At 46.6% G+C, this 27,145-nt stretch overlaps 1 protein-coding gene across 4 annotated transcripts in view; it reads left to right on the top strand.

Annotated features, from left to right (window-relative positions):
* OGFRL1 (opioid growth factor receptor like 1) overlaps nt 1-27,145 on the top strand; it is a 122,814-nt gene that overhangs the window by 48,470 nt on the left and 47,199 nt on the right. For all 4 annotated transcript variants that reach the window (XR_012231035.1, XM_073569368.1, XM_073569369.1 and 1 more), the window contains exon 4: nt 20,376-20,454. Coding sequence is in view for 3 of the 4 variants with exons in the window: in XM_073569368.1 (XP_073425469.1) it covers nt 20,376-20,454 (79 nt within the window). In the remaining variant the exon portion in view is untranslated. The remainder of the gene's footprint in view (nt 1-20,375; nt 20,455-27,145) is intronic.

Below are 27,145 nucleotides of genomic sequence, written 5' to 3'. Positions count from 1 at the left end.
TCTCTTCCCCATTATCCCGTAGAATTTAAGTCCGCAAGGACAGGGTCCTCTCCCCTTTGTACCAATCTGTTATTGTAAATTTGTTTACTGTAAATGATATCTATAACTTTGTATGTAACCCCTTCTCATGTACAGCACCATGGAATTAATGGTGCTATATAAATAAACTAGCTGAAGAGCCCGGCGCTGCCCGGGCATAGTAACTAACTGTGGTTAGTTATAGCAAATTATAATTATCCTCCATCCCATAGTCCCGTGCCCATATACCCATCATACATATCCACCATCCCATAGGCCCGTGCTCATATACCCGTCATACATATCCTCCATCCCACAGTCCAGTGCCCATATACCCATCACACATCCTCCATCCCATAGTCAACCATTATGACATCATAATGAGCGTCGGGGCTTGATGACATCAGCGTCGCCATGGCAACCATTGTGACATCATAATGAGGGGTGGGGCTTGACACACACACACTGTTTCCCCAGTATGTAGATAGGAGCATTATGACATCATAATGAGGGGCGGGGCTTGACGCGCACACACTTTTTCCCCAGTATGTAGATAGGGGCAAAATTGTTTGGTGAATTGGAACGCGCGGGGTTAAAATTTCACCTCACAACATAGCTTAGGATGCTCTCGGGGTCCACACGTGTGACTGTGCCAAATTTTGTGGCTGTAGCTGCGACGGTGCGGATGTCTATCCCGGACACACACACACACACACACACACACACACACACACACACACACACACACACACTTTGAGCTTTATATATTAGATAATATTATTTATATAGCACCATTGATTCCATGGTGCTGCACATGAGAAGGGGATTGCATATACTCTGTCCTCATCTACTCTCCCTCCAACCTCCAAGTGACTGTCATATACCGACCTCCGGGCCGGGCCACTGCCTTTATTGACCAATTCTTTACCTGGCTTCTTCACTTTCTTTACACTGACGTCCCCACTATCATCATGGGTGACTTCAACATCCCCACTGATACCCTTCAGTCAACAGCCTCCAAACTCCTGTCCCTTACTTCATCTTTTGGACTTGCTCAGTGGTCCTCCTCAGCCACCCACACAGACTGACATACATTAGACTTGTCTTCACCCGTCTTTGCTAAATCTAAATTCACCACCTCCCCTCTCCCTCTATCTGACCACCATCTACTCACTTTCTCAGCCCTGTCCACCTCACCTGTCACCCATGTCCAGCAACATGCGCACCCCCACAGAACCCTCGCACACCTAGACACCCACACGCTCTGATTCTATTCTACCACTGGCATCCATATCCTCACTTCACAACACAGTGCCACTGCTTTCTACAATGCCACTCTCACATCAGCTATTAACGCAGTCGCCCCTCTCGTTCATGGCAGATTGCAACGTATCAACAGACAACACTGGCACAATAACACCACTAATAAGCTCTGGCAAGTGTCCAGGGATGCAAAGCAAGGTTGGAAGAAAACAGATTTGCAAGACTACTTCACTGCATTCAAATAAGCAACACTTGCTTTGAAATCTGCCCTCACCTCTGCTAAACAGGCCTACTTCACAGCCCTCATTTCTTCCCTATCCTACAACCCCAAATAGTTATTCAAAACTTATAACTCCCTCCTTCGCCCACCACTGCCCCCTCCAACCTCCCTCATATCTGCTGAGGACTCTGACACACACTTCAAAAATAAGATCAACCAAACAAGGCAAGTCTTGATTGATCAACCACCACAACCCCTTTGTATACCAGACAAATGCCAAAACCTGTAAACTCCCTCTCCAACATCACTGAAGGGAAGCTTAATTGTCTCCTCTCCAAATCGCACCTCACCACCTGTGTACTCGACCCCATCTCATCCCACCTCCTGTCCAACCTCACTATCACTCTTATCCCATCCCTAACCCTCTTCTTCAACCTAGCACTAACTTCTGGTATCTTCCCTTCTGCTTTCAAACATGCCACAAATGCGCATATTCTTAAAAAGCCAACCCTTGACCCAACCGCTATATCAAGCTATCGCCCAATATCGCTGCTCCCATTCAGCATGTCCACGCTGAACTTTCCTCCCACCTCTCATCTAACTTGCTCTTTGAGAATCCACAATCTGGTTTCCGCCCTCATCACTCCACTAAGCCAGCCTTGACCAAAATTACTAACGAACGATCTATTTACACCCAAAGCTAATGGACAATACTCTATATTCCTCCTTCTAGACCTGTCCTTTGCTTTTGACACAGTTGACCACTGCCTCCTACTATATAGATCGTCTCCTCCTTTGGCATCAAAGACCTCGCCCTATCCTGGATCTCCTCATACCTTTCCAACCGCACATTCAGCATCTCCCACACTACCTCCTCATCCCACCTTCTCTCTGGTGGAGTCCCCCAAGGCTCTGTTCTAAGACCTCTCCCCTTCTCACACGATACACTTGGCCTGGGAAAACTCAAAGTCACATGGATTCCAGTACCACCTTCATGCTGATGACAATCAGATGTACCTCTCTGGCCCAGACATCACCTCTCTGCTCTCCAGAATCCCAGAGTGTCTATCAGCCATATCCTCCTTCACCTCTCGCTTTCTCAAACTCAATGTGGACAAATCTGAACTCATCATTTTTTTTCCTCCATCTCACAGATCTTCCTTACCTGACCTATCTATCACAATTAACAACATCATGCTTTCCCCCGTACAGGAAGTTCGCTGCCTCGGAGTAAACATTAACTCTGCCCTGTCCTTCAAACCGCACATCCAAGCTCTTTCCACCTCCTGTCGCTTCCAGCTCAAAAATATTTCCAGAATCCGTCCTTTCCTCAACCCTCAGTCTACTAAAATGCTTGTGCATGCCCTCATCTCCCGCCTTGACTATTGCAACATCCTTTTCTGTAGCCTCCCTGCTAACACTGTCGCACCTCTCCTGTCCATCCTTTAACCCTGCTGCCCGAATATTTAATCTCTGTCCTCGCTACTCCTCTGCTTCTCCCCTCTGCAAATCTCTTCACTGGCTCCCATTCCCTCATTACATCCAGTTCAAATTACTAATACTGTGAAAAATGAGGATGAATGAACTCATGGAGATCAACATCCAACACTGCGGAGAGACCATCACATGTTTCTCAACGCAGTGATTCTAGAGCAAAGCCCCCATCCCTTATGAGAAATATATAAAAATATGCAAAACACAAGCTGCGGAGACACCATCACATGTTTCTCAACGCAAGCAATGACTAGCCAGGTCTTTCCCCGGGAAGGAACAACCACGGGAAGGGCAGTCTCCACAGATGTGGATGGATACCATGTTTTGGCATAGGTGGTCTCCTTCATTGGAGACTGCCCTTCCCGTGGTTGTTCCTTCCCGGGGAAAGACCTGGCTAGTCATTGCTTGCGTTGAGAAACATGTGATGGTGTCTCCGCGGCTTGTGTTCTGCAAATTACTAATACTTACCTACAAGGCCATCTATAACCTGTCTCCTCCATGTACATCTGAACTAATCTCCCGATATCTTCCCTCACGTAATCTCCGGTCCTCCCAAGACCTTTTCTCCTCCACACTTATTCGCTTCTCACCCAACCACCTCCAAGACTTCTCTCGAATATCCCCCATCCTCTGGAATTTTTTTTCCCCAACACGTCCGGCTATCGCCCACATTCAGATCCTTCAGACGGAACATCAAAACCCACCTCTTCAGGAAAGCTTACAGCGTGCAATGACCCCACTGTCTCCTCGCCGCTACTGGAGCTACCGCCTCACCAACACCAGAGCTGCTACAACCCCCCAACCTACTGTCTCTTTTCCCACCATCCTGTAGAATGAAAACCTGCAAGGGCAGGGTCATCTCCCCTCTGTATCAGTCTGTGATTGTTAGTTTGATTGTTTGTTTACTGTAAGTAATCAGGCCTAGGTGTGGCTAGGTAATTTGAACTTTGCTCCCCAAACATGTGATATACCACAGTTAATTTATGTTTTAAGGTTGGGGAATCACTTTTTCATACAGGGTTCTGTAATAAAGACCTTCATTGAAAGACTGCGTTTTGTTTTAAATTGTTATCTTTGTCTAATATTTAAATTTGTTTGGTGATCTGAAACATTTAAGTGTGACAAACTTGCGAAAGAATAGGAACTCGTGAAGGGGGCAAACACTTTTTCTTTCATCTCATTGGGGGACACAGGAACCGTGGGTGTGTGTTGCTGTCACTAGGAGGTTGACACTATGCATGAAAAAGTTTCCTCCGCCGTATACACAACTCCGACCGGCTGTAGGACAATCAGTTTTTGCTTAGTGTCAGCAGGAGGTGGACAGAGGTCTCTCGCAGACCCATGCCTACCTCAATGTGCGTTGTTCATTTTCAGGTAACCATGGAGGGATACAGAGTAGATATGCTACATCTGTATTCCCACACCAGGATTATGAGTATGGCGTGTACTGCCACCCCGTATCCTCTTGAATCCCACGGTCAGGACCCTATCCCCTAATACAGTACTCGTGTTCAGGTGGCAGTTCCTGGTCCTGACCTTCGTCTCCCATCACTCGCCCACCAGAGCCTGATGATCGAGAGAGACGCCCTGCAGAAAAGGTTTGGGACAGCAATCTTTTCATGCAGGTAAACCGCCCCTTTACGGGGGGAAATGGAGGTAAGAGGCTGAAGCGTTGTATGATCTGCTCACCAGCCGCTATGGCTGAATGTGACCGCTGTAATCAGCACTCGGGCTTGCAGCCGATGGCTCTATACTTAGTTTAAGAGCCAACACTTACTTTCAAGCACGCGTTGCAGCACTGCCGACGCCAGATTCCGGCTCCCGGCAGGCACCGCCCCCGGCTTCGTCTTCGTGTACCAGCGCCATCTTGGTGCTCCAGGAGGCCAGAGTAGGGCCCCGCCCACCACTTTCGGGCAGGTGTTTCATAAGGCTTCTAGGCAGCGGCAGGGCTGTTTATCTCACTCGCTCTCGCTCTCTTTCTCTCTCTCTCTCTCTCTCTCTCTCTCTCTCATCAGAATTCGGGCGGCAGCTGCGGCGGGGACACAGGTCGTGGGTATGTGAGTACTGCACTACAGGTTGCTCCCTCACTCCGCTCTCTACCCCCGACGGTCGGCATCAGGTAAGACTTGTCAGTATGCCCAAGGGAGAGCAGTCCCGCTCCTCCTCCTCATCTGCTTCAGTGACCTTGGTCAAATATTTTGTATGTACCAAATGCAATGTCAGGCTTCCTTCATGTCAGTCCTTGCCACTCTGCTCAGATTGCAGCAGACCTACGGTGTCACCTATGCTAGAGAGCAGGTGCAGCCCCCCTGCTTTGCCTGTCAGAGCTCCCACATTACCCCTGGAGCAGGAGGAAGCCACCTTGCCTGCCGCCCATGGGCCATCCATCACCACGGGAGACAGCGAGTGTCCAGGATGGGCCTCTTCCTTATCTAAGTCCGTGGCCGACCTTACCAAGGTATCACAGACCTTGGTAATGGTGCTTAACAGATTGCCACTTCAGACTCCAGTGGACACGGGAGCACCAAAGGAGCCTCCTTTTGGGCCTTCTAGAGGCCGTAAAAGGTTTAGACAGGACCACCAACCCAGGTCCCCTTCTCACTCCATTTCACCTCCAGAATTCATCTGGCCATCTGCTTCCTCCCGGTCCTCATCCCCGGAATCAGGCGAGGCATTATCAAAGACACACTCAGAGGAGGGTTCTGAGTACGGACCAGAACAGTCCCAGGTCAAGGATATGGTTCAGGGCCTCATTGCCGCAGTCAATGAGACTTTTAACATTGGGGACACCACATCAAAACCTAATGATCAGGTTTTTTCATTTAAGCGTCAAGTCCCCCTCTAGGGTCTTCGCCTCCCACAAGGATTTTGAGGAAGTGTTGACCAGGAAGAGGGAAAACCCAACCAGGCGGTTTCAGAAAGGAAATCGTTTTGTGTTATGAATGAGTCACCGGAGGAGGAAAAAACAAAAATACAAGCTAAGTCCAGAAAACCGGAGAGGTTGGTAGCTAGCGGATTGCAGACCCCTGATCCTATTCACAACAACTAACAGTAGCCGTAAGGTGTTCCTACGGTGGTCCTAGACACCTCGATCACAGCCGGAGAACTAAATAAACCTAAAGAAAGAATGGGGAAATCTAAACTGCCCCAGAGCATACCCCAAAGCAATAGACAGCCCCCAACATGTATTGACGGTGAAAACAGATGAAAACACAAACACAGACAGAAAGACTGGCTGAGCAAACGATGGGGCCCTCACTAACTAGATAGGACAGGAAAGAAAAGCAACTGTCTGCAATCACGCAAAAACCTTGCCAAAAATAATGTCCAACACGTCTGATAGAAAAGGCCCTGAAGTCACTAGACTTCAAAATCACTATATCAGCACTCAGGTATATTCTGAAAACAGAGCAAAGAGATCAACTGATCAGAGACAAAAATGGAGTTCAGCCAGTCCCAACCAGGGCTGGCTGAACACAAACACTAAGTAAACAGACAAAATCTCATGGAACAATAGCAGAGCAAAAACTTAGCTTTAGTAGACAGGACTAAACTGGAGGCCAGAGCTCAGAGCAGAGCGGATCACCAGCAACCCAGCAGGGCGGCGGCGGCCTTATATCCACTCAGAGATTCCGGATGTCCAATCACACTCCACCTGTTCAGATGACAGGTTTTTCCCATCCAAATCAATTTCACTACCTCCTTTCACCAGCAGAGGGAGTTCATCGGACATTAAAGGTGAAGGAGAAAATGAGCTCATAAGTTTTGGGATTCTATATCCCTTCCCTCCAGATCTCACTGCCAACTGGACCGCCTCCCCTTCGGTGGACCCACCAGTGTCCAGACTCGCTACCAATACAGTTCTCTCACTCGCCAGTGGGGCAGCCCTAAAAGATCCCAATGATAGGAGGATAGAATCCCTGGCAAAATCTGCCTTTGAGGCAGCAGCCGCTACATTGTGTCCAGCCTTCGCCTCACCCTGGGTAGCTAAGTCTGTTACAGAATGGGCCAAACAGCGTAGACAGGACATATTGGCCGGGGCACCACCAGCGGAACTGGCGGAGTTCGCAGATCAAATCTCTCATGCCGGGAGGTATATGGTATCAGCAGCCCTGGATGCTGCGTCTTGCACAGCTCAAGCATCCAATAACATGGTAGCCGTCCGGCGGCCGGTCTGGCTAAAGGCTTGGCAGGCTGATTTGTCCTCAAAGAAATCACTGACCAATCTTCCGTTTCAAGGCACCCGGCTCTTTGGGTCAATGTTAGATCAAATCATTAAGAATGCAACGGGGGGGGTACAAGCTCCCTTCTCCCTCAGGCCAAACCTCGTCGATATGATTTCAAACGTAGGGCTCAGCCCTTTCGCTGTACCCCAGCGACAGGCACTTATGCTCAGGGCCTGCAAAGGTCGCAAGCACCGAGAGATAAGAGGAAGGTATCATTTCAGGCCACCCCGTCATTGCATTCCCGCAGTTCCAACAGCAGAGCTACCAGGTCAGGGCCGGGCAGAGCCACTTCAGCCTGACGCCAGCAGGGAGTCCAACTCCCTTCCCAGTACCTCTCCCAGACTAGGAGGCTGCCTTCTCCTCTTCAGAGATGTCTGGCAGAATTCAGTAGAGGATATCTGGGTAAAGTAGGCAGTACCATCAGGATGCAAGATAGACTTCAACGCGCTTCCGCGAGATCGCTTCTTTCTATCGCAGCCACCAAAAGACGCTGCTATGGCTCTAGGTTTTTTTGTGGCAGTCGACTCTCTCCTCAACGCGGGAGTAATCGTCCCCGTTCCCGAGCAGGAATGTTTTACCGGCTTTTACTCAAACCTGTTTGTGATACGAAAAAAGGATGGCTCAGTTCGTCCCATACTAGACCTCCAAAGGCTAAACAGATGGGTCTGCTTACGCCATTTCAGGATGGAATCGATTCGGTCGGTAATTACGTCTATGGAGGATCAGGAATTCCTTTGTTCTATAGATATCTGGGATGCCTACCTACACGTCTCCATTTTTCAGGGGCATAAGAGGTTTCTGCGTTTTGCTGTCCAAAAGCAGCATTTCCAGTTTGTGGCCCTGCCATTTGGGCTTGCAACAGCCCCCAGAATTTTTACAAAGATTATGGCAGTGATGGTAGCTATATTAAGGGTCAGAGGCATAATATTGGTACCATATCTCGACGATATTCTCGTCAAGGCGCCCTCCTTCGCTCAGGCTCAGGAAAATCTAGCGGTAGTTTTAAAACACGCTCTCCCGGTTTGGTTGGATCATAAAAAGGGAGAAATCCCACTTAGCGCCAACACAACGCCTAGAATTCTTAGGAATGGTAATCGACACCTGCCGCTCAAGGGTCTTTCTCCCAGAAATAAAGTGGATTACCCTCCAGCAGGGAATTCGCTCTCTGTTGAAATTCCGGCTTCTAGCCTTTCGCGCTGCCATTAGAGTCCTGGGAACTGGGAAGAATGGTGGCAGCTTCAGAGGCAATACTCTTTGCCCTTGTTCATCTGGGATGGCCTTTTCCCCCTGTCCACTGGCAGGTAGTAACTACAGATGCCAGTCTCCTGGGCTGGGGTGCAGTATTCCACCACCTGACTGTCCAGGGACGATGGTCGAGGCAAGAATGCTCACTATCAATCAACATTCTAGAGCTGAGGGCGGTCTTTCTAGCACTTCTACATTGGGAAAGATACCTCAACAACCAGCCAGTCCAGATTCAACTGGACAACGCCACGGCGGTGGCAGACATCAATCACCAAGGGGGAACCAGAAGTCCCCGGGCACTGGCCGAGGTATCCAGAATCTTCAACTGGGCAGAAACCGCAATTTCGGCAGTTTACATTCCCGGCACAGACAACACGGCCGCCGACTTCCTCAGTCGGGAGGGGCTCACGGCAGGGGAATGGTCCTTACACCAGGAAGTGTTCCGTCAGATATGCCAGTTATGGGGGACTCCAGATGTGGACCTCCTGGCAGCGCAACAGAACAAAAGAGTCCAACAGTTTGTCTCAAGATACTGCGATCCTCTAGCAATAGGGGTCGACGCGCTGGTTATTCCGTGGACACAGTTCAGACTCCCTTACCTGTTCCCTCCCCTTCCTCTCCTGCCCAGGCTGCTAAAGAAGATCACGGCTTAAGGGGTGCCGGTCATATTGATCGCCCCGTACTGGCCCAGGAGGGCCTGGTTCGCAGAAATTATCAATCTTCTCACAGGCACCCCCATAGACTAGATCTCCTGGCTCAGGGACCGTTTTACCACCCGAATTCTCGGTTGTTCAATTTGACGGCATGGCCGTTGAAACCACAATACTGAGAGCAGCGGGTTTTTCGGACCGAGTCATTAATATAATGATCCAGGCTAGGAAGCCTTCCTCTTCCAGGGTCCATTATTGAGCCTGGAAGGCCTATTTTGGCTGGTGTGAGTCTAATCACGTCACGCCTATACCCTGTTCCCTGCCATCTGTCCTAGCTTTTCTCCAGGCAGGGTTAGATGGCGGTCTAGCCCTAAGTTCCTTGAAAGGCCAGGTATCTGCTCTCTCTATTCTTTTTCCAAAAAATGTTGCCTCCCGCTTACAGGTTAAGACCTTTCTGCAAGGAGTGGCACATGCGGCCCCTCCTTACAGATCCCCTGTGGCTCCATGGGATCTTAACTTGGCCTTGGAAGCCTTGACAGGTTCACCCTTTGAACCCCTACAGGAAGCTCCCATGTCTTTGTTGTCCTGGAAGGTGGTATTTCTCGTAGCCATCACCTCTATTAGGCGGGTTTCAGAATTAGCGGCATTGTCCTGTCGTCCTCCATTCCTAATTATGCACCAGGACAAAGTTGTTTTGCGGCTTCCTCCTAACTTTCTTCCCAAGGTGGTAGCGGCCTTCCACCTGAACAAGGATATAATCCTTCTGTCATTTTGTCCCGCTCCAACCCATCCTCTGGAGCGTTCTTTGAATAAGCTAGACCTGGTCAGGGCGATAAGGCTCTATCTGGCCAGGACCGCTCCTTTCAGGAAGGCGGACTCGCTCTTTGTTATCCCCAATGGGGTGAGAAGAGGCCTGCCGGCCTCTAAGGCAACAATTGCCTGCTTGATCAGAATGGCAATTCTGGAAGCCTACCGGGTAAAGGACAGGGTGTCCCCTGCTGGGGCCAAGGCCCATTCAACCCGGGCGGTGGGCGCCTCCTGGGCGGTACACAGCAGGGCATCAGCCATGCAGTTGTGCAAGGCTGCCACATGGTCATCCGTGCATACCTTTTCAAGGTTCTATAAGGTCCATACCTATGCTTCAGCCGACGCCAGCCTAGGCAGAAGAATCTTGCAGGCGGCAGTGGTGAGTTCTCCGACCTGAAGGAAGTTTCTGTCTTTTCCCACCCCAGGGACTGCTTTTGGACGTCCCATGGTTCCTGTGTTCCCCAGTGAGGCGAAAGAGAAAACAGGATTTTGGTTGCTTACCGTAAAATCTGTTTCTAAGAGTCTTCATTGGGGGACACAGCGCCCTCCCATGATTTTATTACGTGTAATGAATATATGATGACTTACATGATGTCTCCTCCTACTGCTTTTTCACTAACTGATTGTCCTACAGCCGGTCGGAGGGGTGTATACTGCGGAGGCGGAGTTAACATTTTTTTTCATGCATAGTGTCAACCTCCTATTGACAGCAGCACACACCCACGGTTCATGTTTCCCCTTATGAAGACTCTGAGAAACAGATTTTACGGTAAGCAACCAAAACCCTGTTTTTTCACACAACTGTATGTGCCTCAGCCTCTCCTGTGATGTGTGTTTATATATAATATCCCTGTCACGTCGCCATCAGACACAGGGACTGCTGTTCCTGCTTCGGCGACTGGGAGGCATCAGACTGTCACGTCGCCGTCAGACTCGGGGACGGCTGTTCCTGCCTTGGCCACTAGGAGGCGCCGTGGTTCGCCCGTGGGTAGTGGTGACAGAGAAGGGGCTCCTACGCAGGCATCTGGTGGGCGCAGGCTCCGCTTCTCTGTCAGTCATGAAGGGGTTGTTGCATCACCATCTGGCCTGGTCCTGGGGGAGGTCCAAATGATGTCATCAGATTGTGAGCCTGTGAGGGATAGCCTGATCCTTCAAATACCTTGGGGCCTGTCTTGCTGGCCGCCAGATATAGTCTTGATTTCCCCAGTGTGCTAGTGTGTTATTTGCTGTTGCTATCCCTGACCTTAGCCTGGATTTTGACTCTGCTACTGCCTGCCGATTTTGTACCTCTGTTGCCCTCCTGGCTTAATACTCTCACCTTGGCCTGGATTTTGACTCTGCTACTGTCTGCCGATTTTGTACCTCTGCTGCCCTCCTGGTTAATGACTGACATTGGCCTGGATTCCGAATCTGCTACTGCCTGCCGATCTTGTACCTCTGCCACCCGCCTGGTTTAGACTACGCTTTTGGTTCCGTTAATTTATACCTTTCTGGCGACCGTCCTGCTCTGGTCCACTGCTCTTATACAGACAGCCACCTACTGGGCTCTGCTTTAATTCCAGATCCCTGTATAGGGGTAAAGGGGCTCGGGGTTGCTCGGGGTGCTGTCTCAATTGCAGTCCGGACTCGCACCAGACGGAGGTCACAATCCCCCTAGCGTCTCCTATGATGTAAATGCCGCCAGTGTCTGCTGTGTTCAGAACCTACTGCTGCAAGTTCTTCTCAAAATTCATCACAAAGAGTTGGATCCAGACCAACACAAACCTGGAAAAGCTGTTGCAAGTATTATCCTCATCATTCACTTCCACCTAACATAACACGCCTTGCCAAAGAGAAGCAACTCCAGCCATCACCTTATTGGTGGTGAATTTAATTGTTTGACCAATTATAGCAGAATTAATTTCAAATTGATGATGATTTTTTTTTTTTTTTACGGCCACCAATCCCATTGAGAGTATGTGGCAAGACTTTAAAATTACATTTCACAGATGCTCTCTATCCAGTCTCACTGAGCTAGAGCTAGTTTGCAATGAAGAGTGGGAAAAAAAATCAGTCTCTAGCTGTGCAAAGCTGGTTGGTAGAGCCACACTTCATAAGACTTACAGTAATTGCAGCAAAAAGTGGTCGCACAAAGTATTGACTACAGGGAGCTGAACTCAAATGCACGTCATAATTTTTAGGTTTATAATTTTAAAATAATTAGAAAATCATGTATCCCTTCCTTTTACCCTTCACAAATACTTGCTATTTTAAAATAAAATATATTTGTGGTGTAACGTGAAAAAAATGTAGGAAAAGTATGTTGCAAGTCGTAAGCGGGTGTATGGAGTGGAATCGCGCAGCAAGCCCGCCCCCATACCCGGAAGGTGATGTCTGTGTATTAGACCCCGTTCACATGTCCTGGTGATTCCGGTGCTGGAAAAATCACTACTGGTGAAATACATGAATATCGACCACGTATGGGACATCCGCGTGATGCCCGAGTCCGTGTGCTGTGAGTGTGAAAAAAATGTGGAATGAAATGCAGCATGGAAATTAAATAGTGTTATGTACTAAAGATGTTCATTGATTGAGATAGATAGCGGTGGGGAACATGATAGATAGAGAAATGTCAGTTTGATATATAATCAGTGCATTACCTGCTTTTTTTTCGTGTACTTGTATTTATTCAATAAATAAATACAAAAAATGATGTGGGGTACTCCTTAATTTTCCTAACCAGCTGAGGGAGAGCAGAAATCTGGTGTTAATATTCCAGAAAGGGGCCAACAGTGCTACTGCTAACCATGCTGAGCTTGACATCAGAACGCGGCTGCTGGTGACCGGCGGTGACATTGCAAAGTTTACTGCCAGTCATAGGCAGCGGTTCTCACTCTCCGCTCAGTGTGTTGCAGCTGGTGTGGTGAGCGGTCACATTACTGATGATTACGAGTGGTTCTCAGCCTTTACCGTCACATCTTGGCACTGTCCAGGTTGAAAACAATTTCTCCCCCATACATGGATTACGGTGTGGGACAGAACGACGGACAGGTAAGGTTTATTGTTGACTTTTTTATTAGTTTTATTACAGGAGATCGAGGGCTTCGGTGGAATTAGGCGTTGTCGTAAGTATGGTTTAATTAAGATTATTAAAGGAGTCTGTGTCATTCTTTCAATTAAAGGACTTTTTTCTCGGTGTCTGTGGTTTCTTACAATGTGGCTATGGGGTTAGTAATAGGGGCGTCTTATTGAGGCATCTCAATTACAAAGCTTTAGCAAGGCTGGTTATCAAAAATGGGAGGGACCCTATGCCTTTTTTTTTTTTTTAATTTATTTATAGAATTAAAGAACAGCGTGGGGACACATCTATTCTTGATAGCTAGCCTTGCTGAAGCGGACAGCTGAGGGTTGCAGCCCTCAGCTGTGAGTTTTTTGCCTGGCTGGTTAGCAAAAATACAGGGGAACCCACTCCGTGTGTCTTTTTTTATTATTTATTTACTGTTCAGGAGCGGCTGAGTACTCCCATCCGCAGCGCCTGTTCTCACTTTTGTTAGCGGCAGCAGGTGTCGGATGATGGGAGCGGTTTTCCCATCAGCTGACACAAGTGACTGGAGGTAAACTGTATACCTCTGATCACAGCTGAGTGCTCATGCTGTCATTTGACAGCGTGGGAACTGCGGCTCTCAGACCAGCAGGGATGATTTCACCGCCGATTAAGAAGCGGTGTTTGCTGTGCTGTCCTGCACATGACAGCGTGGCAAACACTGGATGTTCGGGACCCCCATTCAAGTCCGGGTACTGTTCTGGAACCCGAACTTTTTGTAACTGTTCAGCCGGACCCGAACATCCGGGTGTCCGCCCACTTTCTAATCTTTACCACAAAATGTACACCATAAAAACCATTCCCAAAAAACTGTCAAGGTACTGTCACACTTAGCGATGCACCAGCGATCCCGACAAACGATATGACGCGGTCAGGATCGCTGGTGCATCGCTAAGTAGTCGCTAGTGAGCTGCCACACAAAGATCTCACCAGCGATATAGCAGTGGTCTGCGGTCGCTACTTACCTGTCAGACGAGGCGATCCTGACGTCCTCCCGCCCGCGTCCACATGTCGCTCGTCACCACAACAGGAAGCTGACGAAGAGAAACGGCCCAGGACGTTCTTGCGCGATCAGCGATAACCAGCGGGGGAGCCAGTCGGAGGTAAGTATCAGACATGGCGATATCGCTATAGCGTCACAATGCCAGTGACTTTATTGCGATATTGCTAGCGATATCGCTTAGTGTGACAGGCCCTTCAGAATTGCATTTAATTTTTTTTTTCATTTTCTCCCCGCTTAATTTGTTTTTCCATTTTTCAGTACACCATGTAGGAATTAGCTGCGTCGTGAAGGAATTAAACATCACAAATATCAGGTGGCAAAATGTTCAATTGTTAGGACATGTACACACGTTCAGTATTTTACCTCAGTACCGTATTTATAAACCAAAACCAGGAATGGGTGAAAAATACAGAAGTGATAACCTGTTTCTATTATAGTTTTTCTCTGATTGTTCCACTTCTTGTTTTGGCTTACAAATACTGAGGTAAAAAACCTCACCAAATACTCAACTTGTGCATGTGACCATTCTATTGCGGATTCACAGCCGTGCTGCTCTATATTGTCCTCTATTCTGCTGCTACTTCCGGCTAATTTCATTGTGTATTCAATGTGTAACAAAGTTAGATTCCACCCACCAGCTCAGAGAGAATTGAAAATTAGAAAACGTACATACTGGGGAGTGGCTGGGGGAATTGGTGAAAAGTACAGTATAGTACACACATCAAATAATGATAATAAATAAGTGTTATTCCTCATGTACACACATGATTGCTTATTGTGAAGGCACCTGATCTGACAAGAACACTTTAGAAGCACTACTCATAGTATGAAACCAAAACAAATGAGTAGCAAAAACCACTGTATATAAAATATACAAATATCCTTTTTCAATATCACAATCTCAATTTATTGCAAAATCATAACCATATTTCTTACAAAAATGCATGAAAGAAGGGAAGCTGCCGGTACAAAATGAGCAGGGGAGGCGGGTCAGGGCATAAAATTTTGGGAAAAGAAAGCATGGGTGTGCAAACACATTATAGTAGTCAAAGAGCATATATTGAAATATCCAAATGGTAATCATCCCCTTTTGATAAAGCGAACACGCGAAATGCACTTCAGGGGCCGTGGGAAGGTCTTTGCAAGTCTGGTTTCACTATGGGTAAGCACCATATTGTGCTAAGCATTTTGAATTTTTCATATTTCCAGTGTAGTAATACAATTCAATTTTCATATTTGTATGCTATGGCGCTACAGAATGCTGCCTTATTTGTTTGATTGTATATGAGTTGGTGACTCTTGGTAGGCACCTGTTCATGTCTAGTTTATGTTTGGATGTGACGGTCAGATTTTTTAAAATTTGTATTCATTAGCCTTCTGACTGAGCACTCCGCCTCTTCGCCTCTGGCATTTTTAATCACAGCAGGACCCTACCCCTCAGAGATATAGATTTCAGTCCAAGAGAGGATTCACATTTAGGTTTCCATACAGATGAAGACATTAGTCTAAGAGAGGATTGGCATTAAGTTAGGTCCTGGAAATGAGAGTTGCCTTAACGTGGCTTCCAGGTACACATGAATTAGCCAATTTATGCACTAAGCATTTAACATTTTTCATATTTCCAGTGCAGTAATGCAATTCAATTTTCATATTTGCATGCTATGGCGCTACAGAGTGTTGTCTTATTTGTTTGACTATCCTTAGGATAGGTCATCAAAGAAAAAGTATTGGATAACCTCTTTAAAGAACATAACTGGTATATGCTTTCTTGTCATTTTGAATAATTTTGCCACTTTAAGGAAATGCTGGTCTCTAGATCTGACCACCTCCAATTACTAGCTCTTTTTCTTAAAGCTAGTTTATAGTTGCTTGCAAATTAAGTTTATAAAGTACTAGATGGAGGCCCGATGCGAGGGCGGAAATGTCGCCATGGGGGCAGGCTGCGCAGCCTTGAGAATCTCCCCCCTCCCTCCATGTGTTCACCCACCTATCCACTCTCTCTTTCCCCATGTGCTGACTTCTCCCGTCTGTACTCTTTTCTTTGTCAAATATAGCGTGGCACTACCACAAGGTGCACAAGTAGGCTACCCAGACCAAAGTGAATAATAAAGTAACTTGGCACTCAACTGAATAATCCTTTACAGATGAAGTTTATTTTATATTTTTGCATTCCTAGAGAGTCCTCTACGACTGCAAAAATATAAAATAAACCATCTGTAAAGGATTATTCAGTTGATTGCCAAGTTACTTTACTATGTACTCTTTTCTTTGACCTCTCTACCCCATGTGCTATCTCCCTTGTCTGCTGTCTCGCTCCTTCCTGTGCTGTGTTCTCACCTCACGTGCTGTCCCATTTGAGCTGTCCCCCCTGTGCGCTTTTTCTCTCCCCCATCTACAGTCTTCACCTGTCATGTCATCTCTTCTTTGACCTGTGTACCCCCATGTGCTCTCCCCCTTTGTCTTCTCTCTCTCTCTCTCTCTCTCTCCCCACCACTGTGTTGTCTTCTTCTCTCATTTGAGCTGTCTCCCCACAGCTCCTGGGCAGGGGAGGAGGCAAAAGACAATACTGACATTACAGCAGGTGATTGCAAAGGATACATTTTGTGAGATAAAATATTGTTTAAAAACAGTCAGTGAAATATTTTACCTCACAAAATGAATCCTCTGTGATCCCCTGCTGTAATGTCAGTATAGTATTTTGTTTCCTCCCCTGCCCAGCATATGTGGTATGCTCCGTACACGGTCAGACACAGACAATTTTTAAAATGAACTTTTGTTCGTGGGAAAACCTCTTTAATGTGACCGGCTTCCTCTGCCTGTAGACACATCATGCATCTGCCGCCAGGATCAGCCGAATGATTCACTGCGCCTGCGGAGAAAATCAGACCGCGGCAATCCTTGTGCAGACAGATAGTGGCAGTCACATTAAAACTGTGCATGCGCTCCTCCTGTACAAAGATGGCAGCGGCCAGTGATTCATTCGGCTGATCCCAGTGGCGTCGTCTTCGCGGCTGTGTTCCGCTGGTGGTACTGCGCAAGAGGCTGCGTACGGCATACACAGTGTGTGTGGTGCATACGACATATACAGTGTGTGTGTGGTGCGTACGGCATATACAGTGTGTGTGTGTGGAGTGACAGTGTTCCGCTGGTGGTACCGCGCAAGAGGCTGGTACCACCAGCAGTTTCCATATTGAGACTCCCATCACTTGGGTGTCCCAATATAGCGGTCGGAGAACTTCCGCTGCTTGGAATTCTGGGATCCGGACACATCTGGACGGAACATGATGTGAAGACATTACAAGGTAAGTATATATCCGATACCTTTTTTCTTGCCTTTATATCTGCTGGTTCTGTGTTGAGACTGATCAGCAGCTTGAGCTGAGAATGGAAGTGGATTTCAGACTTCTTTAGACAATACACTTAATAATGCAAGCTAACATTCCTCACCATTCCTTTGCTGTGGCTCGTTTCCATGCTTGAACAATGAGTCATCATCCATATGGACATCACTTTATTGCACAAGCTAATCACAGCCAGCAGTAGCAATACAGTCATGGCCAAAAGTTTAGAGAATGACACAAATATTAATTTTTACAAAGTCTCCTGCTTCATTTTTTATAATGGCAATTTGCATATACTCCAGAATGTTATAAAGAGTGATCAGCTTAACAGCAATTACTTGCAAAGTCAATATTTGCCTGGAAAATTAACTTTATCCCCCAAAACACATTTCAACATCATTGCAGCCCTGCCTTAAAAGGACCAGCTAACATCGTTTCAGTGATTGCTCCATTAACACAGGTGTGGGTGTTGAGGAGGACAGGGCTGGATGTTATGAATGAGTCACCGTAGGAGGCAAAAGCAGAAATACAAGCTAAGTCCAGAAAACCAGAGAAGTTGTCAACTATCAGATTGCAGACCCCTGAACCTATCAACACAACTAGCAGTAGCCGTGGGGGGTTCCTACGATGCCCTAGACCCCTCGATCACAGCCGGAGAATTACATAGGCCTAAAGAAAGAAAGGGGAAATCTAAACTACCCCAGAGCAGACCCCAAAGCAATAGGCAGCCCCCAACATATAATGACGGTGAAGCAAGATGAAAATACTAACACAGACAGAAAGATAGACTGAGCAAAGACGGGGCCCAAAACTACCTAGATAGGAAAGGACAGGAAGGCTGCTGTCTGCAATCTGCCAAAACCCTATCAAAGACATAAGCCAACAAGCTGATATGAAAAAGGCCCTGAAGCAGCTAGGCTTCAAAAACTAAATCAGCACTCAGGTATTTTCAGAAGACAGAGCTAAATGAATTCAGCACACCCCAGCAGGGAATGGCAGAAATCCAGAAAAACAAAGTCAAAGCACCAAAGCAAAAGGCCGAGCAGCAAACTTAGCTTTAGAGGAGCAGGAATTCAGACTGGTCTCCAAGGATCCCACAGAGAAATCACCCGCAGGGCAGAAGGGCGTTGGCAGCCTTATATCCAGTCAGTAACTCCACTCAGCCAGTCATCATCATCAGCCTCAGGTGTTTGATAATCAGGCTCACTACCTTTCTTTACCAGAAGAGGGAGTTCCTCGGGCCTCAGTAATGAAGGGGAAAATGAACTCACAACAGCTGGAGATCAATCTGTCATGATTAAGTAAGAATGACACCACTGGACACTTTAAAAGGAGGCTGGTGCTTGGCATCATTGTTTCTCTTCTGTTAACCATGGTTATCTCTAAAGAAACACATGCAGTCATCATTGCACTGCACAAAAATGGCCTAACAGGGAAGAGTATCGCGGCTAGAAAGATTGCACCTCAGTCAACAATCTATCGCATCATCAAGAACTTCAAGGAGAGAGGTTCCCTTGTTGCCAAAAAGGCTCCAGGGCGCCCAAGAAAGACCAGCAAGCGCCAGGACCAAGTGTTAAAAGTGTTTCAGCTGCGGGATCGGGCTACCAGCAGTGCAGAGCTTGCTCAGGAATGGCAGCAGGCAGGTGTGAGTGCATCTGCACGCACTGTGAGGCGGAGACTCTTGGAGCAAGGCCTGGTCTCAAGGAGGGCAGCAAAGAAGCGACTTCTCTCCAGGAAAAACATCATGGACAGACTGATATTCTGCAAGAGGTACAGGAAGTGGACTGCTGAGGACTGGGGTAAAGTCATTTTCTCTGATGAATCCCCTTTTCGATTGTTTGGGACATCTGGAAAACGGCTTATTCGGAGAAGACCAGGTGAGCGCTACCACCAGTCTTGTCTCATGCCAACTGCCAAGCATCCTGAAACCATTCACCTGTGGGGTTGCTTCTCAGCCAAGGGAATGGGCTCTCTCTCAGTCTTGCCTAAAAACACAGCCATGAATAAAGAATGGTACCAGAATGTCCTCCAAGAGCAACTTCTCCCAACCGTCCAAGAGCAGTTTGGCGATCAACAATGCCTTTTTCAACATGATGGAGCACCTTGCCATAAAGCAAAGGTGATAACTAAATGGCTCAGGGAACAAAACATAGAGATTTTGGGACCAAGGCCTGGAAACTCCCCAGATCTTAAGCCCATTGAGAACTTGTGGTCAATCATCAAGAGACGGGAGGACAAACAAAAACCTTCAAATTCAGACAAAATAAAAGCATTGATTTTGCAAGAATGGACTGCTATCAGTCAGGATTTGATCCAGAAGTTGATCGAGAGCATCCAAGGGAGAACTGCTGAGGTCCTGAAGAAGAAGGGTCAACACTGCAAATATTGACTTGCTGCATTAACTCATTCTAACTGTCAATATAACCTTTTGTTACTCATAATATGATTGCAATTATATTTCTGTATGTGATAAAAACATCTGACAAACACGCATAAAAACCAGAGGGCAGCATATCATGTGAAAATATAATATTTGTGTCATTCTCTAAACTTTTGGCCATGACTGTACATGAGAAACACATTACTGCAGCAGCCCATGGTTGTTGGGCCATCTCTCATGATGATCAAACGGGCAAATAAAAAAATGTGGTGGGGGACCCAAACAATGGCAGCAGTGGAATGGAAGAAGATTCTAAAAGTAAGTATTCCAACAGGTATGTTATGTATTCATTTTTGGCCACAATAAGATTTATTATAGACACCGATCTTATTGTAATAGGTCTAGATGTTCCCATTTGTTAGCATAAACCTGTATTAGTCCAGTGGTATTGTTAATTGCTTGAGGAAGGAGCTTTGTATGATCTTACTCTCCTATGCTGACTTTTCACAAGTTTTAGCTACACTAGTTTGCGCATTTTACAAATTTCTCGTAATTCAATTCCCTATATTAATTTCTGTAGTATTTTATTTGTTTGTATTGCATTTGTATACCAGCATTATTTAACTGTATCTTTAAATATTTTTAGGTGTTTATATCGAAGAAATTTTAAATAAATGGAAAGGCGACTATGACAAGTTAGAACATAATCACACTTATATACAGTGGTAAGTGTTAAATGTAGTAGAGAAGACACTGAAATGAAGTAAAGGTGTGTTGTCGATTTTCCATTACAAGGGTTGTCCTGTCTTAAGTTACAAGTATGCAGTTACTCCATTTGACTGCAAACTTGTGAATCCTCACAGCGCGCAGATTCTACGATGTTAGTGCCAGGAACGGCTATCATGTGACTGCAAGTATGCAATATTCCCAGTCACAATCCAGTTAGACTGTTTTCGGCCTCGCTCAATACATTTGCCATGCCCATCTACTCAGAATGTGGTCGGGAGTATGCATATCCCATACTTGTGGCCACATGATCACTGTTCTTGTTGCCGACACCGGAGACTCTTCAGTGTGCAATGTGCATGATGTGAGAATTCAGAAGTCGGCAGTCACATAATTTTTAGACCAGATAACCCCTTTAAAACCAAGAAGTTTACTCTCAAATTTAACTTTTATTTAAGTATACTCAAACTAATCACCATGGAAGTGCTCTTTAAGCAATTGTATGACTGTAGAAGCGTGCCCCACCTGCTTAGCCAGATTGAGGACATATACATATAGAACTCATTGTTTAGTGCTCTCATAACTTCTGCTAAAATGACCTTTGAACATAGCAAACTACAAATTAAGTATAAACAAAAGTAGAAACCATGATTCCTGTTATGAATGAGTCACCATAGGAGGCAAAAACAGAAATACTAGCTAAGTCCAGAAAACCAGAGAAGTTGGCAGCTATTGGATTGCAGACCCCTGAACCTAACAACAACAACTAGCAGTAGCCGTGGGGGGTTCCTACGGGGCCCTAGACCCCTCGATCACAGCCGGAGAACTACATAGCCTAAAGACAGAAAGGGAAATCTAAACTGCCCCAGAGCAGACCCCAAAGCAATAGGCAGCCCCCAACATATAATGACGGTGAAGCAAGATGAAAAAACACTCACACAGATAGAAAGATAAGCTGAGCAAATGATGGGGCCCAAGCTAACTAAATAGGACAGAATAGAAAAGCTGCTGTCTGCAATCCGCCAAAACCCTCTCAGAAACAAGAGCCAACAGACTGATAGGGAAAAAAGCCCTGAAGACGCTAGGCTTCAAAAAGACTATATCAGTACTCAGGTATTATCTGAAGACAGAGCAAAAAGGAATTCAGCTCACCCAGCAGGGAAAGGCAGAAATCCAGAAAAACAAGGCAAACAAAACCAAAACACAAATGCAAAAAGTAGAGCAGAAAACTTAGCTTTTGAAGAGCAGGAATCAGACTGGTCTCCAAGAATCCCTCAGAGTAATCACCCGCAAGGCAGAAGGGCGTCGACTGCCTTATATCCAGTCAGCAATCCCAGTCACCCAGTCATCATCATTCTGCTCAGGTGCTTTGTAATCAGCCTCACTACCTTCCTTCACCAGAAGAGGGAGTTCATCAGACCTCAATGGTGAAGGGGGAAAATGAACTCACAACAGTACCTCCCCCTTGAGGAGGGGTCACCAAACCCTCATCCACGCCACCAGGGCGATCAGGGTGAGCCCGATGAAAGGCACGCACCAATCTTTTGGCATGAATATCAGAGGCAGAGACCCAGGATTTATCCTCCTGACCATAACCCTTCCACTTAACCAAATACTGGAGTCTCCGTCTAGCCAGACGGGAATCCAGTATCTTCTCTACCTCATATTCCATGTTACCTTCAACTAATACAGGGTCCGGAGGTGCCACCCCAGGAACAACTGGTTCAACAAACCTCTTCAACAAGGACTTATGGAACACATTATGAATTTTAAATGTGACAGGAAGAGTCAAACGAAAAGAGTCCGGATTAATAATCTCCAAAATCTTGTAAGGTCCAATAAATCTAGGCTTAAACTTAGGAGAAGCCACCTTCATAGCGATATTTTTTGATGATAACCAAACCATATCAACAACCTTAAACTGGGGACCAATGGTCCTATGTCGGTTGGAAAACCGCTGGGCCTTTTCCTGGGAGAGAGATAACTTATCCACCACTTGGTCCCAGATCTGGTGCATTCTCTCCACCACAGTGTCAACACCTGGGCAGGCAGAAGGCTCCACCTTCCCTGAAGAAAATCGAGGATGAAACCCAAAGTTACAAATAAAAAAGGTGACATCAAAGTGGCAGAACTAGCTCTATTATTTAAAGCAAATTTGGCCAAGGGCAAAAATGAAACCCAATCATCCTGATCGGCGGAAATAAAACATCTCAAATACGACTCCAAGGTCTGGTTTGTTCCCTCTGTCTGCCCATTGGTCTGAGGGTGAAAAGCAGAGGAGAAGGACAACTGAATTCCCAGCTTGGAACAGAAAGTCCTCCAAAATCTAGACACAAATTGAACTCCTCTGTCAGATACAATGTTCTCAGGAATCCCGTGCAAGCGAACCACCTGTTGCAAAAACAGGGGCACCAACTCAGAGGAAGATGGCAACTTAGGGAGTGGTACAAGATGAACCATCTTAAAGAACCTATCACAAATCACCCAAATAACAGTCATTCTCTGAGAGACAGGCATATCAGAGATGAAATCCATTGAAATATGGGTCCATGGCCTCCTGGGGACCGGCAAAGGCATCAACAACCCACTAGAGCGAGAACAAGGCTTAGAACGGGAGCAAGTCCCACAGGACTGCACAAAATTCCTGACATCACGAGACAAGGCGGGCCACCATAAAGACCGACTCACCAGATCTCTAGTACCAAAAATACCTGGATGACCAGCTAATGCAGAGCAATGAACTTCAGACATCACTCTCTTCTTCCACTGGTCAGGAACATACAACTTTCCACTGGGACAACGCTCAGGTTTGTCCTCCTGGAACTCTTCCAGAGCACGTCTCAAATCGGGCGAGATGGCAGAAAGAACTACCCCTTCGCCTAAGATGGTAGCAGGCTTGGTCACCACAGGAGAATCAGCAAAGAAGCTCCTAGAGAGGGCGTCTGCCTTGACATTCTTAGTGCCAGGAAGAAAAGAGACCACAAAATCAAAACTTGTAAAAAACAAGGCCTGTCTAGGGTTCAAGCGTTTGGCCGACTCCAGGTAAATCAAATTTTTGTTGTCAGTGAGGACCACGGCTTGGTGTTTAGCTCCCTCCAACCAATGTCTCCACTCCTCAAATGCCCATTTCATGGCCAACAGTTCCCGATTCCCCACATCATAGTTACGTTCAGATGGAGAGAACTTTCAGGAAAAGAAAGCACAGGGATTCATTTTAGATGTTACAGGATCCTTTTGGGACAAAACAGCTCCTGCACCAATCTCAGAAGCGTCCACCTCTACCTGGAACGGGAGTGAGACATCAGGTTGCCGCAAAACCGGGGCAGAAGTGAATCTTCGCTTCAGCTCCTAAAAGGAAGAAACAGCCTCCGGAGACCAATTCAACACATAAGCACCCTTTTTAGTCAGATCAGTCAATGGCTTGGCAATACTAGAAAATTTTGCTATAAATTTCCGATTAAAAATTAGCAAAACCCAAAAACTTCTGGAGGGCCTTCAAAGAAGTGGGCTAAACCCAATCATAAATGGCCTGTACCTTGGCCGGGTCCATTCCAATAGTTGACGGAGACAAAATAAATCCCAAAAATGAAATCCTCTGTACCCCAAAAAGGCATTTCGATCCTTTTGACATACAGGGAATTCTCCCTCAAGATCCGGAACACAGTCCGAACATGTTCCACATGAAAATCCCAATCCTTGGAGAAGATCAAAATATCATCCAGATAGATAATCAAAAATTTATCCACAAAGTCTCGGAAAATGTCATTCATGAAGCACTGGAAGACAGAAGGGGCATTAGTGAGCCCAAAAGGCATCACCAGGTACTCAAAATGTCCCTCCGGAGTATTAAACGCCGTCTTCCATTCATCCCCCTGCTTAATGCAGATAAGAACTGGAGCAAGTTCAGAAAAGAGCGACCAGAATGGTGACCGGTCTGCAAACCCTGTCTTATGAGGAAAGGTTGCAGGATTTGGGAATGTTTAGTTTGCAAAAGAGAAGACTGAGAGGAGACTTAATTGCTGTCTACAAATATCTAAAGGGCTGTCACATTGTAGAAGGATCAACTTTATTCTCATTTGCACAAGGAAAGACTAGAAGCAATGGGATGAAACTGAATGGGAGGAGACACAGATTAGATATTAGAAAAAAGTTTTTGACAGTTAGAGTGATCAATGAGTGGAACAGGCTGCCACGAGAAGTGGTGAGTTCTCCTTCAATGGAAGTCTTCAAACAGAGGCTGGACAGACATCTGACTGGGATGATTTAGCGAATCCTGCTTTGAGCAGGGGGTTGGACCAGATGGCCCAGGAGGTCCCTTCCAACTCTACGATTCTATGATTCTAAGATTATACGCCCCCCTGAGGTCAAGCTTGGTAAACCAACAAGCACCTTTAACTCTAGAGAATAGATCCGAAATCAGGGGTAACAGATACTGATATTTAATAGTAATTTTGTTGAGGGCACGATAATCAATACAAGGCCTTAATGAACCATCCTTTTTGGCCACGAAAAAAAACCCGGCACCTAAGGGTGAATAGGATGGTCTAATATGACCCTTCTCCAACGCCTCCTAAATATAGGATCGCATAGCCTCGTGCTCGGGTACAGATAAATTGAAGAGCCGACCCTTAGGAAATTTACACCCCGGGCTCAGTTCAATTGCACAGTCATAACTCCTATGAGGAGGCAAAGACGCAGACTCATTCTCACTAAATACATCATAAAAGTCCGCCAAATAGTCAGGAACATCATGCGACTGAGGAGAGGTGGAAAAAAACGGAGCCTCACTAAGGGCACACAACCCCAACTCACCACAGACACAGATTTCCAATCCAAAACTGGATTATGAATTTGCAACCAGGGAAACCCCAGAACAATGGTATCATGCAAATTATGCAACACCAAAAATCTGCAATTTTCTTGGTCTGGGGCGACCCGCATTACCACCTGGGTCCAAAGCTGAGGTTTATTTTTCGCCAAAGGAGTAGCATCAATCCCCCTCAAAGGGATAGGCGTTCGCAGGGGTGTCATCGGACATCCACAACGTTTAGCAAAATCCAAGTCCATTAGATTCAGGGCTTCTCCCGAATCCACAAAAGCCTTGGCGGAAAATGTGGACAGGGAGCAGATCAGAGTAATTGCCAGAAGAAACTTCGGTTGAACACCACCAACAGAAAACGTGTGGGGAAAACGTTTCTCTCGTTTAGGACAGACAGAAATAATATGCGAGGCATCTCCACAAAAAAAACACAGCTTATTACACCTTCTGAACTCCTGACGTTGCTCCATGGACAAAACTATCACATTGCATAGGTTCAGACACTTGTTCAACAGGTGGCAACACCTCTCGTGCAGTCCTGCGTTCACATAAACGCCGATCAACCTGAATGGCTAATGACATAGAATCGTCAAGACCAGAGGGAACAGGAAATCCCATCATAGTATCTTTTACGGCTTCTGACAAACCCTTCCGAAAGAGAGCTGCCAAGGCATTATCATTCCAGGCAGTAAGGACCGCCCACTTTTGGAATTTTTGACAGTACAATTCTGCAGAATCTCGACCCTGGCTCAATGCCAACAGGGTCTTTTCAGCCTGATCAATAGCATTAGGTTCGTCATACAACAACCCCAAGGCTTGAAAAAATGCGTTCACATTAGTCAGAATAGGATCATCTGGTTTCAAAGAAAACGCCCAATCCTGGGGATCGCCACGCAGCAAAGAGATGACAATTTTAACCTGCTGCGCAGAGCTCCCTGACTAGTTAGGCTTCAAGGCAAAAAATAATTTACAATTATTTTTGAAATTCAAAAATTTAGACAACTGATCCCACACTTGGACACTCCGAAGAAGTGTTCACTTTTCCATTTATAGATTCTGGCCTCTCACCTGGTCCATTTGAAGCGAGGCAAGAGGAGATCGCATGTAGCTATGCCCAAATATTTGAGCTGCCACGATCATACGAAGACGAATGGTGGGAAAGTGTCACAAGAGGTGGACGATGATGACACAATTGCCAGAAAGTCAGGAGGAGGACCAGGGTGGGGAAGTGGAAGACGAGGTGGTGGATGCTATAGTAACTGACCCAAGCTGGCAGGAGGACATGCAGAGCGAGGACAGCAGCACACAAGTCGAGAGAGGCGTAGCACCCCAACAGGCAGGAAGAAGTAGTGTTGTGGCTGCTGACAGAAGGTGGGCAACCACTCCCTATAACACCAACACGACGGAAGTTGCCAGTCAAACTGTTAGGTCTTCCCGAGTGTGGTTGTTTTTTTTAAAGACTCTGCTGATAAATCCATAAAGGCCATTTGCACCACCTGCCATGTCGGCATCAGCAGGGTTAGCAAAACTACCAGCCTCACCAGCAAGATCAGGCACATGGCAACAAAGCACCCGACTTTGTGGGCCGAACCCCAGTCCAGGAACAGTGTCTGCGGGTGCACCACTGCTTCTTCCGCTGTTGTGTGTGAAAGCTGATCCCCTGTCCATGGTGCATGCGAAGATGTCTCCTGCCCTGCACCTGTCTTTGCACATACTCAACTAGCACCATCAAGCACATCCATTTTCCAGCGCAGCGTTCAGTTGTCCATACCCCTGTCCTTGGAACGCAAGCGCAAATACACAGCCAACGCCCCACCGGCCGCACTACTAAATTCACACATCTCTCATCTGCTTGCACTAGAAATGTTGCC

Source organism: Dendrobates tinctorius, unplaced genomic scaffold (genome assembly GCF_039654945.1).
Source record: "Dendrobates tinctorius isolate UK_male_01 unplaced genomic scaffold, ASM3965494v1 ptg000024l, whole genome shotgun sequence".
Taxonomy (NCBI): Eukaryota; Metazoa; Chordata; class Amphibia; order Anura; family Dendrobatidae; genus Dendrobates; species Dendrobates tinctorius.
The sequence above is the reverse complement of the archived record's forward strand: the minus strand, read 5'-3'. Positions and strand labels throughout refer to the sequence as shown.